At 45.3% G+C, this 17,563-nt stretch overlaps 1 protein-coding gene across 5 annotated transcripts in view; it reads left to right on the top strand.

The window, feature by feature from the left end:
* FAM3D (FAM3 metabolism regulating signaling molecule D) overlaps positions 1-17,563 on the top strand; it is a 417,220-nt gene that overhangs the window by 139,426 nt on the left and 260,231 nt on the right. For 3 of the 5 annotated variants that reach the window (XM_078661511.1, XM_078661509.1, XM_078661510.1), the window contains exon 2: positions 1,254-1,302. The exons of 1 other annotated variant lie outside the window; for it this stretch is intronic. In XM_078661511.1, the coding sequence (XP_078517637.1) occupies positions 1,290-1,302 (13 nt within the window). In that variant the 5' untranslated portion in view covers positions 1,254-1,289. Of the gene's footprint in view, positions 1-1,251; positions 1,303-17,563 lie in introns of all 5 variants that reach the window. One more of the 5 variants, XM_078661512.1, reaches the window with a different exon arrangement.

Genomic DNA, 17,563 nt, shown 5'->3' with positions numbered 1-17,563 from the left:
GAAGTGTCCCCACCCGCAACTGATGATACTTCTTGCGATCTCCAGGGACGGTAATCCAGTCCCAATACAATTCTAGAGCCGGTGAATGCTTGAGATCTAGGAACTCAGTAGTAAAAGATCGATCAATACGACTACCAATACACTTTATCTCAACCATGTTCCAATAGATATCTCGAAGTGTTTTCTTGGGTGGGAAAGCATTACTTTCAGGGTCGACCCATAATTGGGACAGACCCATAGCCATATAGATCGTTTTAACCTCTCTCATCCATGTTAATTTTCGGTTTTTATCCAAGGCTCTGACCTCAAGGAAGCCCTGAGCGTACTGAGAAAGTTCTGGAGTAACCCACAACCTCCTCCAGTAGGCTACTGATCTGTACCTGGCCAGGTCCTCAAAGCTATGGAATCCCAAGTCGTAGTGGAGAGGTAACAGAGGGGTTGATATTGGCAGGCCAGTTATGTTGCGGAAAAATTTATTTTGAGCTACCGTCAACTTAGTAAGATTACTTGGCCCCCAAAGTTCAGCCCCATAAAGGACTGCTGCTCCAACCTTCACGTTATAGATCTTTAAAACTGGACTGATAGGTCTGGTGTAAGAAGAGAATAATTCCTTGATGAGTGCTCCTGTCAGTTGTGCATGCCTTGTAGCTAGCTGATTAATGTGCTGCTTCCAATCTAGATTATATGACAGGGTAATGCCCAGGTAGTTGAAAACCTGGGTCTGTTCTAATTGAACCCCGTCCATGGTGACCTTCCCTCTTATATGCTTCCGTTTGTGCAGTACCATAAATTTTGTTTTACTTGTATTAATAACAAGACCATGGTCTGCGCAAAATGTTTCAAAAACTCCAATGGCTCTTTGGAGTCCCTGTTGGGTCTTTGATATTAATAGGGTGTCATCCGCAAACATCAACAGGGGGATCAGTCTACCTGCCAACTTTGGTGCATCAGTTGGTTGTTGTTCATATATATATACACCCATATGGTTAATGATGGCGGATAACACTTAACGCTTAGCAGGGATAATGTATTGTCTTGAGAATGTTTGTCTGACTTGGACCCTTTTGTGTGTTTAAGAATCGAATGTACAGCAATTCCCTTAGGTGCACACTATTATCTGTTTATATTCATATACAATATTTTTGCTTTTAGTTTTTATTGACAAAGGATAAACGTATGCCATAAATATCACAATTGTCATATTTCATCAGTGATACCTTGCTGATAGACTTAACGCTTGTTTCCGCTTGCAGACTTTCACCTGGACTCCTTAATACGCTTCCTCAGTGATGCGAGCAACAGGTAAGAAAACATAATTACAATATGACCTAATAAGCATTGGCAAAACCAAAAGGCCTGGCTAACAACAGAAAATGTCTCTTTATTTACCCCATGAGTTTGTGCATGTACGGCAGTCTGGATAGAAGAGTGCATGAATTCATGAATGAGTCAGTCCCTTGGTAAATATTTCCATCTGTGCACATAATTATCCATCCGTCGATAAACCCATTCATCTAACCATGGACTGAATCATGCATTCATGCATGTGCCTATTCAAAATTTCACACAAATTATATAGGTAGAATTTTCAGATATATGCTTGACCCATTGACTTTGCCAATGCTGCCTCACTCTCAGGCTTTATTGATAATGTGTTGTTTCAATACATCTGGACTTCACTAAACCAGAATTTCAAAGTTTTGAAAAAGAAGTACTTCTCATGCGTCTTGTAATTTTCATATCGATTAAATTGGCCATGGATAGCTGACCCTTTGACATGTCCTTTTCATTATACTTGTACTTCTATCTGTGGGCTGCCTGTGAGGTAAAAAAGTGACTATTTATTAGCACATGGTGGATGATTTCTGTTCCTGTAGGAAACTAGAAAAGAGGGGCTCTGAGTTAGCGTCTAAGATAGCTAAATAGACTGATGCATCCATTTTAGAAATTGGCGTATACCCTGGGGGTAATAGGTTTCATTTAGTTTGGTAATGATTACCGCCTGGTATATTCTCCATGAGGCCGACCAAATGATGGCCTGTTCCATATAAGTGTCTTTATTCTTATTTTTATTCTTATTCAGTGTAGTTCTTTAGGCAGAGATGGGCTTCTGTTTCTGAGACATAAAAGTTGGTCAAGAAGATTTTGCAGTGGTGGCCGCCATGGCTCGGGGATGGCGGGGAGGGAGCAGGGGTGGCTGGAGGTGAAGGGTCGAGCGTGGGCAATAAAAAAAAGTACCTTTCCGTCAGGTCCTGCTCTCCTGCCTCCAAATTCAGGAACAGGAGACAGGCAGCCAGGCTCCCTCCCCTAAGCGAATCACATGCTGCAATGCAGCTTTGTGATTGATCTGAGCGTCATGGCACAGTGCTCAGCCAGGGGCTGGAGGGGTGGGCATGTTCTCCATGCAGGCTGTAATGCAGCCGGCATGGAGTAGCGGGAAAGTGTGCATGACTGGTTTGGGCGGCCGGAGAGGGCCGACCAAACAGTCATTGCGCACTTAGTAGTGGGCAAACCACTACTCCCCTGCCCTGCACCGAGAGCAGAGCAGCCCCGTCTGCCCGCCCGCAAAGCAGCAGAAGCATCAAATGATAATAACTTTAAGTTATTATCATTTTATGTTTCTTCTTCCTCGCATTGCTTAAAAGCAGTGCGGCGATGCTTCTCCGTCATAGTGGAGGAGCTGCCTCTGAGATTATGATTTATGATTTTTTTTAAAGAAAAGGTAAAATGCATCAATATAAAACACTGGAGGTCTCAAATGTTAGTGTGATCCTTTGAGGAGATTATTTTCAAAACAGCCACTTAGCGACAGCAAAGCATTTTTTTTTAGCTCGTAAAAAATGAAAACCTCCATGCTGAAAATAATCTAAAAACAGTTCAGTTTTTAAAAAAAATATTCTCTGTCAACAAACAGTTTTCCTCAATTACAACACCAAGGGCCTGATTCACAAAGGGCCTCCACACTCGTGGCGAAGGCCCGACACTCCACACTTATGAGAATTCTCATTTTGGAGATTCCGCCCAGACTCTGGGGCCTCCGCCATGAGTGTGGAGGACCTTTGTGAAACAGGTCCCAAATGTCTGTGTTCCCAAACAAATATTACTTTCAGAACTGGTAGTGAAAATTTTTGTTTTCGGTCCTCGTCTTCCAGATGTAATAACTTTCCAATTGGTACGTCAGCCTTGAAGCAAATAAATCCACATCCAGTCAACCCCAAACATGAAATATCCTTTGGAAGTATAGAACATTCAGCTTCCAATTGCTGAAATCCTTGAGATACCTCGAATTCCAGTCTGTCACAACATTGTCCTGTCCCGGAAAATATTCCGCCCTCTAACTTATTTTCTGCTCTAAACAAAAACTAAAACATTGTCCATCTTCAATAGCATATTGATTTGTTTTACTTCTTTCCAAAGCTCCATAAAGCAGAATTACAATATCTCATTCCGACAGCCTTTTCATGGTAGAAACACCATCATTAAAAGGTTGTTCAAAAGGTATATTGGGGGCATCAAACAGGGCCCATCCTTCATGGGCCACTGAAAAGTGACCCTTGGGGCACATGTAGTGTCCCCACTCACCTCTGTGCACCTTTACATGACAGCCCGACTGCTATGTAAAGGCAGACAGAATTGGATTTTGGGGGCCCCTAGCAGGACCCCTTTCCATCATGGGCCACCCCAAACATCCATGCACTGTGTGCCAGGCACCACATAGTGCATGGATGTTTGAAAAATGCTCTTTTGCATTGTAACATGTACTGCCCCCTTTTTCTAGGGCCGCAGCACAAGCCGCAATGCAAAAGAGCAGTTTTCCGAATGCCTTCATAGCGGGTGTGTTGTACTTGGGCAGGTGGAACTACCGACATGTAGTCCATCAGACACCTGCCCGATACAATAGCCATCATAATAAAGCGCTTAGTTTGTGAGGTCATCCTTTCAGCATTTTGATGAATGCAGATACTTTGATTTTAATGGATGAGGCTCCCACATGACTGCAAAATAACATCATAAAATGTAAAAGAGTTTCAGAAAACCATAATTTAAACATGAATATTTGTAAAACAGAAATTATAGTTGTTTCCTAATGTAGAAAGAAGTTGAATTTCCCTTAGAAAATTAATTGACTATCTTTGGAAACTGTTAAAGATTGTTTGTCATTTGTGAATGATCATGGCTACTTCAAATTTATAGTCTAAACCTTGCACTATTTGAAAGAAAACAGCAGTACTTAGTTTCCACTTGTATTAAAAAAGTGTAACCAATGGCTCTAAAACAGGCAGTAGTTTCCTGAAAAGTTGTCTTTGAAGGGAAACTGCCTATAGTTTTATTGTATGGAATAGAATGTTTTTCATTGTAATGTCTGTAACTCTGTTTCCTGTAAGGAAGGGAAGCTATCGAAACATGCCTTGTCTACCTGACAAACATTTTCATCAGCAGCGCTTGGGCTGGATTTGGACTGATGGGTATTATAAGTGATAAATACAAACACACTACATTTGTTTTTTCCTTTGTTCCTCATCTCAAGGTTACTTAACAGCATATGCATACCTGAAACGAAGCAATGAAAATAAAATAGATGGGATGGCCCCTCAGCATATGCAAGGGACATCTCAGCTCCCTTTGTGTGACTATCTGGAGTGAATCCACAAGCCGGCAGAGGCATACAGGATAGTTAAACAAGAAAATGTCCATTTCCTAAAATTGGCATTTTTTAACACACAATTTACTAAAAGATGTGTTGTTAAATTCTAAGCTCAGGGAGCCTAAACTCCAAATCTCTAGCCGTTCCCAATTTAAAGTTACACTTGTAAAATGTTACAAGGCAGCTCCACTGATAGCCTGTGGGAGAGCTAGTCCTTGCAATAGTGAAAAACAAAATACAGAGTATTTCACTGTCAAGACATGAAAAACAAACCAGAGCATGTCCTACCTTTAACATACACTGCACCCTGCCCATGACTGTACCTTGGGCACACCTTAGAGGTGACTTACATACAGTTGCGGCCGGCATGACTCGTGGGTGGGGGGGCAGGGCTCGTGCGGGGAGGTGGTCGCACTTTAATTTATATAATAAAAAAAACCTTAAAACTTACCTTCACCTCTGGTCCTGCGTTACATCTCCTTCTCTCTGCTTCTTGCAGGAAGCAGGCAGCAGGCATTCTCCCTCTCCTCCCCTAAGCAAATCACAACGCTGCAATAGCAAAGTGCCCAGAGTACCAAAACCAGCAAAAACTAAATGCAGCACACAGTCAACACAGGAGACATAGGAAAAAGGTCAGGGTAAACCATGCCAAGGATGCTAAGTCTAACACATGACCTTCAATTTCAGTGCAGGACAGACCTTAAGAACTAGGGATAATTTTGTAGCAGTCTCTCAAAGAGGAAAAACTATTTGTATTTGAGCAGAATTTGTGAATGGCCTCATGAAGCAATGGTTTCATACATGTAAATTAGTTATTAGAGGTGCAAGCAAAAAATATGTAAAAAAAAGATACAATCCATTACAATATTTCATATACTCGAAAGTAACATTGGGAACATTTTAATTGCTAAATCATTAGATTTCTGTAGAACAACTAAACCCGCTACCTTCACTCCTCCACTGAAGGAAATACTGCCATGAGATTCTGCTGTAGATTTAACACTTCTTCTGGAGATAGGGAGTTTTTCCATTGCTCTCACTCAGAATGTGCACTATGGTTTCTACATTTATTCACAGAACCTCCAAGGTTTTCTGATTTGAAAGGATGCTCCGTGCTACACTACCCATCTACGATCCGTATAGGAAATGTCATATTGCCTCTGCAAATACCAGCAGGAAAGAACTCCATATAGTTTTGGGGTATTATTAGATGCATATGTAAACTACATCTGGGTAGATAGTTTTCATTTCAGCATGACAATCACCTTTTCCGTTGTCTCCGCTCTGTATCACCTTTTCATTGAGCTCGTAAGTATTCTTTCATTGAATCAAATAAACTGCAATGCATTGTTGTCTTAGCTTCTCCTGAGCTGTACTGAAAAAAATGTAAACTCCAAACCTGACAAGACAGAAGACTTCCGAAACAAGGATGAAGTTGAACCGGAAGAAGACGGTATAAAATCACAAACAAAGTTGAAGCAAACCTAAAGGGAGTAACACAAGTGTGGGCAGTGTCTCACCAGGTTGAGAATCAATGAGAAGCATTCAGGTTTTAAATAACACTGAAGGTAATCAGAAATCGTTTACATAGTCGCTGGAAATCTCGCACTGGTCTTGTCATCCTAACGTATGGTGTAAAGACTTGACTTATCAGTTACATAGCATAATTCCAAGTTTAAACAAAAAGAGCCCCAACGCCCTATTACTTAACAGTAATCTTCATTACTCCTAATCTCTTTGTCCTCGTCCCATTCATGACATTGTGGAGATAATAATCTTGCAACAGAAAAAAAGAATAGTGGAATGCCGGAACCCCACTGGGAGTATATAAGCAGTACTTACCCAATATTCTGCCTGAACTACCAAGCCCCAACAGGAAGGTCGACCGTCTGGGAGGGAGGGCGGGATGTACTGAATGGGACGATGACAAAGGGACCAGGAGTAATGAAGAATACCTGTAAGTAATAGGGCATTACCCCCAGGTCCCTCTTGTCCTCGTCCCATTCAAGACCAGTGGAAAATACCAATGCCAGAAACCCTGCCTTCCAAAAACCCCAAGCCTACCAAGGAAACTACACCAAAGACAGCAACCCAAGAGAAGCAAAAGGGAGAAGCACAGGAAACAACAGGCAGAGCACCCAGCCAGGAAATCACCCCACCAAAACGCAGGGTCGCACCCACCAAAAACAAGCAGGAAACTACCAAGATGAAGAAGAGATAAACCCACAGAGGGCAGTCAACACACACCAGGAACCCCCCCGAGCCAACAAGAAAGCAGGAGAACCCCCCTAAAAAAAGGAAAAAAACACCAGAGGTCGTCAAAAACAGAGGGACAGCGAGGAGGCCACACATGGAAGAAACAGGCCAACAGGAACACAACCAAGGACCAGAAACCAGGACCACGGACAACTGAAGGTGACAGTGACACCAAGGAGGCAACCAACCAGAGAAGTGAGAAACAGAGCACCCAGGCCTCAAGAAAAGGCAAACCCTAATCTGCCAAATGGATGGGAGCATGCCACAAAGGTGACCAGGCCAAGAAACCAAAGCCGAATAGGAGGCACCCCACAGAGACCCCAAAGGCAAAGCCCCAGAAGGGAAGCAGGGGCTAAAGCAACAAACACCATCAGAACCCAGTGGAGCAGAGAAGACAAAGCCCCAGAAGGACACAAATAACCCAGAAGGGCGCCCGCACCACCAGGCCGCCACACGGACCCGGCAGTAGCACAGACACAGAGCGAGCCCCACCAAGAACAGAAGGGAAGCTCCGACAGCCAAAAGGACACACAAGAAACCCCCAAAAAAGACAAGGGGCAGAAAGGAAGACCCCACAGTCCCCTTCACAACCAGGCATGAAGGGCGAAAAGGGCTAACCGCAGGCCAAACCCCAACACCACGGGGCAGCCCCACCAGAGACCAACCCGAAAGAGAAAGAGGATAGGGCCAGCCAACAGGGCAAAGGCACAAACCCAAAGGACCAACCAAGGGTAGGACCACCCAGACCAAACCAGGAAGGGGGGAAGTACTGGCCAGGCACCAGCCCCCCCAACCAGAACGACCTGGCCCCCAGAGAGCCCAGAGGATATTGCCACCGAAACCCCACAGAAGCTGACAAAGCCTCAGGGAAAAACGGCCAGCATCAACCACCGGAGCCGACACAGGGCAACCGACAAGCACACAGCCCAGGAGACAGAGCCAGAGCGGGTGTCCAGGGACAGGCCAAGGCACACACAAAAAAGCTGTGGAAACACAAACACAACCCCCGAAACGCCACCCCACAAATGTCCAAAGAGCCAGAAAAAGCAGGCCTGAGCAAGCAAAAGAAACCCAGCCTCCGAAAGATTGAAAGGCCAACCAGGAGGACCAGGCAGCCAGACCCCAACTGAAAGGGAAAGGACAGGGAAAGAGCCAGAGACCAGAATACCATTAGGCCCAACACCCCACAATGAACAAGGTCATCAACAGAGCCCCACCAAAGGAAAGACAAAAGGGTGGAAACCACTAGACCCTTACCCAATCCGAACAGACACAAAAGGCCAGAACAGCACGTTCATGCTAGGCAAACCCCATAGGCCACTGAGACCAAGGCAATCCAAAGAAGAAAGGGAAACAACAGGGAAGACCCCACCCAAAACAACACAGCCCCAGTAGGACACCTCAAACGCAAACCCGGGGGTGACCAGAGCAGGAAACCACAGCCCTGGAGAAGGCACACACCGACCATCAGAGAAGAGGCACAACGGGCCCCCCAACCAAACAGAGAGCAGACCAAGTGGCCACGAAGACCACACCTAGGGAACACCCCAAGCGAGCCCCAACACCAGCAGCAGATGGGCCAAAACCAGATATGACAGAAAGAACAAACCAGCCAGAGACGCCCCCATAGGGACCAAGAAGCCAGCCGACCAAACTACAGACAGGCCAGGAAAGACCAGAGGCCACTAACACGGAACCACACAGGCCTGGAAGGTGCAGGACAAGGCCAACAGCCACAACCATGAAACCCTCAATCGCAGAGGGGAGAAACCCCTCCCCCCCCCAAAACCAGTCAAGCCACAGAAGCAATGGAAGCCAGGGCGGAAGCCAAGCCGACCGTACAAGCACACAAACTCCATGGCCCAGCACGCACTAAGGGAGGGCAGGAGCAGAGGAGAAAACCCCCCAAGACAGAAGACAAGGAAACCAGGGTCTACAACCTTTACACCACGGTCAAAACACCGCGGTGCCATTACGACGCGTCTTATACAACGCAAGTCATTACCACGACTTGCGCTGGAGGGCGCTCTAGACTAAGGAATAGTAGATTTACTATTCCAACACCTTCCCTACTGTACGTAGGCTGGAGTTGGAATAGTAAATCTTACTATTCCTAAGTCCAGCACCCTACAGCGCAAGTCGTGGTAACGACTTGCGGTGTAAAAGATGCGTTGTGATGTACCGCGATCATTTTTATTGCGTTGTAACGTCGTACATCCGGAAACCAGCCACAACCGAGGCAATAGAGCACAAAAAGTGGCCAGGAAGCCAAGGCCGAAGCCAAGCAACCCACCCTGGCAGGAGGACCCGGCGGCCCAACCCGCACCTGGAGTAGGCCCATGCAGAGCACGGGCAAAAGCAAAGGGCAGGGAGGCCGGCCAAGACCCCTGGCACAGAACCACCAGACAACGCAGAACTGAAACACAAGCAAGGCACCAGACCAGTGGCCCAGCCCAACCAAGAACTGAACAGCCTGGCCCAAAACCCTATAACCAGACCAGCAGTCAGTTGTGCACGGAAGAGGGACAGCACCAAAACTACAACCCAAAGCAGGAAGAGCCCAAACAGCGAAACTCTGACCCAGAAAACAGAGCCGCCGGCAGAAGGATAACAGCCCAGGAACAGGAGGGAGCAGAGGAGCCAGAGGCACAAGACCCTGCCCGAACAATAGGGCCAAGCTCCTGGACAACCAGCAGCAAGGCAGGTAGGCACCCAAAGGGGCAAGACAAACACCAGGTGAACGCACCCCAAACAGGGGTAGGGGGGTGCACGCCAACAGACTGACACCCTCAGTAAGCGATGGCCCATGGGGGTCATGCAGAGAAGACAGGAGCAGGCGGACAGGCAAAGACTGGCCCAGTCGGAACCACGAGTGGAGGCCACAAACGGCAGGAACACCCCAGCACTGCAAGGAACAGGACCCGACTGCAGAGGGACCAGCCACCCATCAGACTGAAGCCTCGCAAGCCACAGTCCACAGGGCACCCTCTCAATTTCACAGGACCGGGCAGAACACATATACCAGAAGAAAAGAGGGGGGAACGCCAGGCGGAACACACCCCACAGCTGGCACAAGCCCCACAACACAGACAGCCCAAATACAGCCCCACCAGGCAGCCCAGGAGTGCCCCAAGCGAGCGCCCAGGCAGCACAGAGTACACATCACCTGGACACTGAGGTGGACATCCATCCAAGCCATAACCAGTCCCAAACCTGCTGAACTACAGAGAGCAGAAGAGAGCAGGTGGCACCAAGGTGGCACGGCCAGCGGCCAAACCGATCCACCCGCAAGCCAACACACCAGGGGCAACCAGATGACAGCCCCCGGACCACCAACCATACAAGGTTAAAGAAAGTAAAACACCTACAGCAAGGCATTGCAGGGGGAGCTAAACCCAGGCAAAGGAGGGGCCTTGAACCCCAACAGCTGCAGGACCGCGCCAGAGAAAAACAGCCCCAGGCAGCCAAAACACAATATGGGAATGGACAGCAGGAAGCACACAGCAGCAGGCATTTCCAGGCGGGCCCCTACACAGGCACGAACAAGGCCTGACCCAGTGCAACCCCCAAGAGGAGACAAGACCAGGGGCAAACAGGGCGGCATGGCCACAGGCCACAAAGAAGGGCCAAGGAATGAGGAGTGCCTGGGCAACGGGGGAAAGACATCCAAGTCCTGCAGCCCAACACCTTTAAAAGAAAAACCCAGCAGCACAAGGCAGTCACAGGCGGTCACCCAAACAGGGACTTTAAAGTCAACAGTACCTGGCACTCCCTGGCGGTTTCCAACCCAGGTGCCAATCATGCCGAACTTGCCCAATTCTGAGATCGGACACGATCAGGTGCCCTAAGGCGGGTATGCCCATAGGCTTATCTGCAAGGAGCAGACGAGAACAGGAATCATCATGTTTTAAGGCCGTAGGCTGCACAGACATACCCCACAGAACCAGGCACCCAGGAGGACTCCCAATCAGGGAGAACCGCAGAGAACAGAGGAGGTGGGTGCCAACAGCCAGCTCACAGCACCGGGAATTCCCAGCAGAGAGGAGGGAAACAGTTAAACCGCTGTGCTGTTCTCACCCAGGAGGGGGGGCAGGAGACTCCCCAAACCCAAACAAGGCCCCCCCTCCAGCCAGCACAAGGTGCACCATCAGCCCCACTCCAGGGCAGGAGGAAAGGAACCAGCCTAGTTGCCAGGCACTCCAGGGGCATCAAAGTCCATTCCACAGCAACAGGTATCCCGAGGCGGTCGCATATCCAGGAACAAAGCAGGACCAACTACACCTCAACGCTGAGAACAGATGCGAGGCAGAAAGGCAAGGGAAACAGCGACTGCAGCACGTCTTCCACCCAGCCAGGCATTTGGAATACACGGCCTCCAACCCGATCTGACAGGGAGGCCGGCGCACCAGCCAGAAAAGGCCGGTCGGATCACACCTCAAAGAGCCGGCTGGAAACATCCAAGCCTCCGGGCAAGCCCTGCAGGCCGGAAGGCAGCACAGAAGACACCCCGTCCAGAACAGCCAGACAGCCAGACAGGGACCGAAGAGGAACACCACTCCAGCCCAGTAGGAGCAACACCAGCACCTCGTCCAATTCCTGTCTACAGACAGAAAAAAAGAACAGGTGGAATGCTGGGTAAATATTGCTTATGTACTCCCAGTGGGAGTGGTTGGGGTTAGGGTCCCAGCATTCCTCTTTCCTTTTTTTCTGTCGGGAGATGATTAGCTCCATTTATAATGAAATGGGCGAGGACAGGACGGACATGGGAGTAATGAAGTGGCCTGAACCATATCCATAATCCTTACCTACCTTTACAGGATGCCATTGTAGTCCATAGAACTAAAGTGTTGTTCTATAGGTAATATCTATCATGATCTTTGCTCACTGTGTGTCCTTCTAGGTCTCCTTAGTTACAATCAAAACAAAGTAATGTGGCATTAATCAGCAAATGCTCTTAAATGCCTATGTACTTTTATCAGAGTTTAACCAATGTAAATAGTACTTAAGTATAAAAAAATAGGAACATTGAAGATGATGTTTTACGAGGAAACCTAAATCCGTATCCTTCACCTCTTGGAGGTCTGTGGTGTATAAGTTATAGATTACACACAACTGGTTATGTTAGAGTTTGAATCAATACCTTGGGTGTTAGTGTGTAAATTCTGTACCAGGGCAAGGCAGGAGTGATGCTGCCCCAAAACCAAGTTCATTCTTTCTTACAAAACCTTAAATTGGCTGTAGCGAGATCTATACAAATAACAAAATATTGCAAGATATTTCTATGCAGCCTTTTTCAACAGCAACAGCAGAATTAAGTGAGGTCGAATCTTTTTCAAAAGCCAAACTGAGGGCAAGGAAGAGCCACCTTCTTGTCCACCCGTTATGTTTACTTTACTTAGGAGCAATGTATTTTCTCATGGCCTTCCTTCTGGCATTGAGTTGAGGTAACAGGAAAGAATTACGTTTTAGTGCCATTCTTATGAACAAGGACTAAAATACCCCATTGGGTATGAGTGATGTCATTAGTAAATAAATATAAATGCATGAACAGAAAGGTGTGAGCACATCGTTGGTGTTTTTTATGCCACATTCACCAACCACTCCCTACTTCTTACTTAATGTGTGCCTCCGCTCCGTTGGTGATGTAGTTCACCTACATGCCCCTGGAGTGCATATGTAATTAAGCTTCTTATAATGTCTTTGTAAACATGTAATAGGTTCATGCCTCATTCTTACATTAGTCAACTTTCATATCCGTATGTGTGAATAGTCTACGCATTGTGGTCAGTAAGAATTTTCTGGCAAATCATTTTGTGTTAAAATGTAATTGTATTTCTTTGTTGTTAACTTTTAATGATTAACATTCCCTCCTATGCACGCCCTTTAAAAAGGGATTATTTAATTTACGTTTCCACACGTATTGCACCACTTATTCCTGTGTCATCCTGGATCACTTACGTATACAGTTGGGTGTGGCAAGTGTACATTATATTGCAAATAGTCCACAAATTACGACTGTGTGAATATTTACCTACGTTTTAACTTTATTGTTTGAGTAGAACTGTTCTCGTCTTTTTTGTTTCAAATGAACTGTTCCCTTAGTAAATAATCCTAATAAAGACAAATTAGAAAATGTTAGTTAAAAATATATGTGTAAAAGATATCTAATTTTTGGGACATTTAAACTTAGATCAAATGCTACTTTTCGTTTCAGTGGAGTTCAAAATAATTTCATAGAAATTCAAAGACAATTTGAATTGAAGGTTTTTAGAACCATTCATTTTGATTAAATGTTGTACCTCATTTTTATAGTTACACTGGCTCAGCGCAGAGCTGACCTCCTGAAATTATGCGTCTGAAGTGCCTAAACCTATACATTTAACACGGAATTTCCCCGAATTAACGCATTAACTACAAACGGAACAGCTCTGTAAAAGAGAGGAAAAGGAAATTATTGCTCACTGTTTCTGACTCGTGCTGTCCGAAGTTCATGCATAAACTAGAGAAGTTCCAAGTTAAATGCAAGGTCGATAGGCAGCGGGCACTGCAAATGCATCAAACAGGCGCTCAGCTCGACTCGGAGCCAGCGCAATTGCTCATGATTCGCCCCAAGTAGTCTGACCTCACAAAAGAAATATGCAAGAGTGGTGCACGCACGAGTTGTGTAGCATTCTTAGATCTCGTGTTACACTTATGCATCACACGTTCATAACTTGAAAATACTAAATTATGGATTCATTTGTACATTCGAAGAATGTTGAGCGTCAGTTAAGACGCCGGGAGACACAGGCAAATAAATACTAATGTATTCATTTGTACTTTCAAACAATGTTGAGCGTAAATTAAGGACGCAGGGAGACACAGGAAAATGGCGAGACAGGTCCCTGATAAATAGATGCACCGAGAATACAAAAGGCAGGCATGATTAGTAAGAAATAGACAGCGTAGCATGGACGTTGGAAACTGATGTTTGACTCTTGGATCAAAGAATGGTAAACATGGTCATAGGCAGGCAAGTGAAGAAATGGGCAGGAAAAGCGCCAAATCTCGAGATGCCTGAGGAAGCATGAACAAAGAGAACAATGGCCCAGGGAGGCAAGCACATGCTGAAACATGAAGGCGGGGCAGTTGAATAGTAAGTCTTGGATGCAAGAGAGCACAAGGTGACACAGAGACATTCACCCAGGAAGGCACTGAGGCATGGGTACAGGAACAGAGGGAGACAACGATACATAGAGCTATAGAAACTGCAGTACGTGGGCAGGCATGGACACAAGGATGTATGCAAATTTGAAACATGAATGGGCCCTAACAGGACGTGACATCAACATCGTCTGTCCGGTTGAGGTGGAAGAGTGGCTAAAGATTTTGATATATGCTTTAAAAAAAACACACAACAACTGGTGAAGGGGCTTACAAACAGATATGTATCATGGTCCAACACTGAGACAATCCATTCCAGTTCAGCACATTATGTTGTGATCATCAGATACATGGTACACTATCCACTCCATTTAAGATGATGTTGTGTGGTGTCACTGTGCGGTTAGTAGTAGGGTAAATGCCACATGCTATGGATTCAAACACTTTTTTAATTTTGAGGGAAGACACTATTTCTCAAAATCTGCTATTGACATCTACACACTTTTGGGTTTAGGCACTTCTCCTTGATTTTCCTTGGAATCCCGTTCTCATCCTTTTCAAAACTTACTCCCTAGTTGAGACAAGCAGAATTTGTGGGCAGTTGAAGAGGGAACATAGAGGGATTAGCACTTGTTAGATAATACCCACCATGAAGTGACCATTCTCTGCTGGTTTCTTTAGTTCAGAATATGTTGAATTCTGTTATGACTTTTGCTGTGTGGAGCTAGAGAAGAATTGCCTTCCTGAGTATTCTAGAATTCCTGACGTTATTTTTAAGGTGTCATATTTGGAGATATTTAGTTAGCTTATTCGGACATCCCATTTTTAAACAGAGGTGTCAGATTTTTGTGATGCAAATTGTGAGTGATATTACCAGTTTAAGAAGTGAACTGTATTCATATCCACATCCACTGGGCACCTACCACAGGAAGAAGCGTGACTCTTGAGTTTGAGTTTGTACAAATCTTGGGGACACAGACCCAAGCTCCTTGACTACCCTGATGGGTAAGACAGGGCTCATCAAAGGTGGTTCTGCTGAGCTTAGTATCTTGTCCCAGACACGTAAAACCCAGATGTAAGTTTATTGACCTTGCAGTGCTTTTAGCCAAGAGACAAACTGTACTGTTATGGAAACTGGCAAAATTCCCAGCTATATCTGCGTGGTTGACAGAAATTAAATGCTGGGCTGAAGCATTTATAAAATAAAGATTTTGCCAGGCCCAAACCTTCCCATGTTATACATATAAATCACCCCTAAGGTAGACCCTGGACATTCCAGAGGATAGGATGCAATGTATTTTAAAGGCAGGACATGTACCATTTCGTTTTACATGTCCTTGGAGTGAAAAACTATTATAATCGTTTTTCACTACTTCATCTCTCCCATAGGATAACATTGGGTTTACCTTGTTATATTTTATAAGTGGAATTCCTAATCAGGAAGAGACCAACCCTTCAAGTCTGGTGTCTCTGGAATCACAACTTAAAATCCAAACTTATGGTAAAGTCGGATTTTAAATTGCAATTATGAAAACACCACTTTTAGAAAGTTTATAATAATGGGCAACCCAACCTACCCATATGGGTTTTAGTAATAAAGATAGAAAGCTCAAAGTGCCTACAAGAAATTCATTTAGGGGAAATGAGTTTCAATAACCTTTTCTTATATATATAGAGGGACATTAAATGACACTTTTAAGGATTACTCAAATTAATGTAAACATAATTAGAGAATAAATTAATTATTATTCTAAACAATGTATTCTCTAATTTTGTTGAAATTATTTAAGTTATCCTTAAAAGTGTCATTTGATGTCACTCGCTATATATAAGATAAAGTTATTGAAAATCATTTCCCTTAAATGAATTTCTTGAGGGTACTTTGGGCCAGATGTAGGTAATTCCGATTTACCTACACTTAAATACCGAATCATACCGAATCGGTATTTAAGAGTAGGTAAATAGGAAGGAGGCAGATGTAGGTAATTTTACTTTTACAATTACCGATTCTGTAAGAGTCGGTATTTACCGATTCTGTAAATACCGAATGGGTATTTCCCATTGATTCCTATGGGCCTTGAAGCCCAAAGGAATCAATGGTAAATACCGATTCGGTATTTACAGAATCGGTAAATACCGAATCCTGGCAGGGGGAATGGGGGGTCACTTTGACACCCTGTAGCACCCCAAATGCAGGCTTGTGTGCCATGTGGCACACAGACATGCCCTAAGGGCATGTCTGTGTGTCACATGGCATAGGTGTACATGCACAGATGTGCATCTACACTGGAATTCGGTATTTTACCACCCAATAGGATTGGGTGGTAAAATAAGAAATCCTAAGGGCCTGTGGCACTGCAAACTGTGCCACCTACATATGGATTTACAGAATCGGTATATTTACCGATTCGGAAAAATACCGAAGTGGTAAATTTACCGAATCGGTAAATATACCGATTCTGTAAATTCCGACCCACCTACATGTCAAAAGCCAAATACCGGTCGGTAACCGCCGAAATCGGCCGTTACCGACCGGTATTTGGCTACCTACATCTGGCCCTTTGACTTTTAGAAAGTTGCCATTATCTTAATTTAGCCATTTGGTGTCGGCTGCCTGTCTCTGATCACATGTCTAGGGTGGGTGACAGCTGGGCTTTGTGTATTCCCTGTAGACAGCCGCACACAAATAGGTGTGAGTTGATGGGTCATCCTGGCAGGATGGGAGGGAGGAGCTGGACCCAACCTTAATTTCACCTGAATAGGTTGTGTCCTGTCCCCACAAAGGGCTGTATAACCCCTGGAGGGAATCTGAAGCCAGGGCAGGAAGGACATGGCCTCTGTGCAGTTAAAGGGCACAGCTGGGCATAGATACTGGACCTCAGTGAACCTGTGAAGACTCTGCCAGGGAAAAGGACTTCTATGCTGCAGAAAGGACTGTGACTCTGCCGGCCTGTTTATTTATTTATTTATTTATTTCCAAGGTTTTATATAGCGCTACTGGACCCGAGGGTATCAGAGTGCTTTACAGGGTAGATAACATTTGCAACAAAATAAACAATGTGCATTTCAATATGAGTGATATAATACAAGGTATTAGAATGGGGGGGGAGTAGAGGGGATGGAGATCAATAGGGGTGGGGTAATGTAGAAATTCAGAGGGAGATAGGAGTGTAGACAGGGGAGATGAGAGATGGAAGACGGGGCAGGGGTTGAGAGGAGGCGAGAACCAGGGAGCCAGGAGCGAAGAGTGTCAGAATAAAGAGAAATTACGTTCCCCAATATTTGTTGAGAAGGAGTATTTTGAGTCTCTTTTTGAAGAGAGGGTACGAGGGGTTGCATTGAAGATTTTTGGGGAGAGAATTCCAGATCATGGGGGCGTTCCCCGAACAAGCACGAGATTGGGCTTTTTTATATTTGAGTTTAGGAGGGATAAGGACGAGGGAGTTAGAGCTCCTCCGGGACCTGGAGCACCCAGCTTTTTGCAATTTCTCTGCCAGGTAGGAGGGGGTGTTTTGGTGA

Source organism: Lissotriton helveticus, chromosome 9 (genome assembly GCF_964261635.1).
Source record: "Lissotriton helveticus chromosome 9, aLisHel1.1, whole genome shotgun sequence".
Lineage (NCBI taxonomy): Eukaryota > Metazoa > Chordata > Amphibia > Caudata > Salamandridae > Lissotriton > Lissotriton helveticus.
This window is presented reverse-complemented; position numbering and strand designations above follow the sequence as displayed.